General features: G+C 55.6%; 1 protein-coding gene across 1 annotated transcript in view; it reads right to left on the bottom strand.

Moving 5' to 3' along the window:
- LOC119585102 (acetyl-coenzyme A synthetase, cytoplasmic-like) overlaps window positions 1-338 on the bottom strand; it is a gene marked incomplete in the record, with an annotated part of 90,055 nt that overhangs the window by 17,275 nt on the left and 72,442 nt on the right. Inside the window, 1 exon segment of the mRNA XM_037933730.1 lies at window positions 89-215. Coding sequence (XP_037789658.1) covers window positions 89-215 — 127 coding nt within the window.

The raw sequence follows: 338 nt of genomic DNA, 5'->3' as shown, positions 1-338 counted from the left end.
AAAATGATAAAGATGATGAGAATTATTCCTGTAACTGATTCGTGGTTAGAGATTTAAGGATCGCAACAGCAGCCGACAGCCAACGAACCGTCATCGGCGATCTCCTTGAGGTGGATGAGCTTCGCGCCGCGCCACACCGCGTCGGCCGTGATGAGCACGCGCGCCTCGGCGTCCAGCATGCGGTCCGACAGGCTCTCCGCCGAGTAGCCGCCGAACTGCGGGGGGAAAGGACCGGGTCAGACGCGGGTCTCTGAGCGATGAGGGGTGCTGGAGGGGATGTGGATCTTGGAAGCGGTTGATGAACAGTAAATAGATATATGTAATCCAAAAGAAAGCAA

The sequence above is a fragment of the Penaeus monodon genome, chromosome 19 (genome assembly GCF_015228065.2).
Source record: "Penaeus monodon isolate SGIC_2016 chromosome 19, NSTDA_Pmon_1, whole genome shotgun sequence".
NCBI classification, from domain to species: domain Eukaryota; kingdom Metazoa; phylum Arthropoda; class Malacostraca; order Decapoda; family Penaeidae; genus Penaeus; species Penaeus monodon.
Note: the sequence above shows the minus strand (reverse complement) of the source record. Positions and strands in the feature narration are given on the sequence as shown.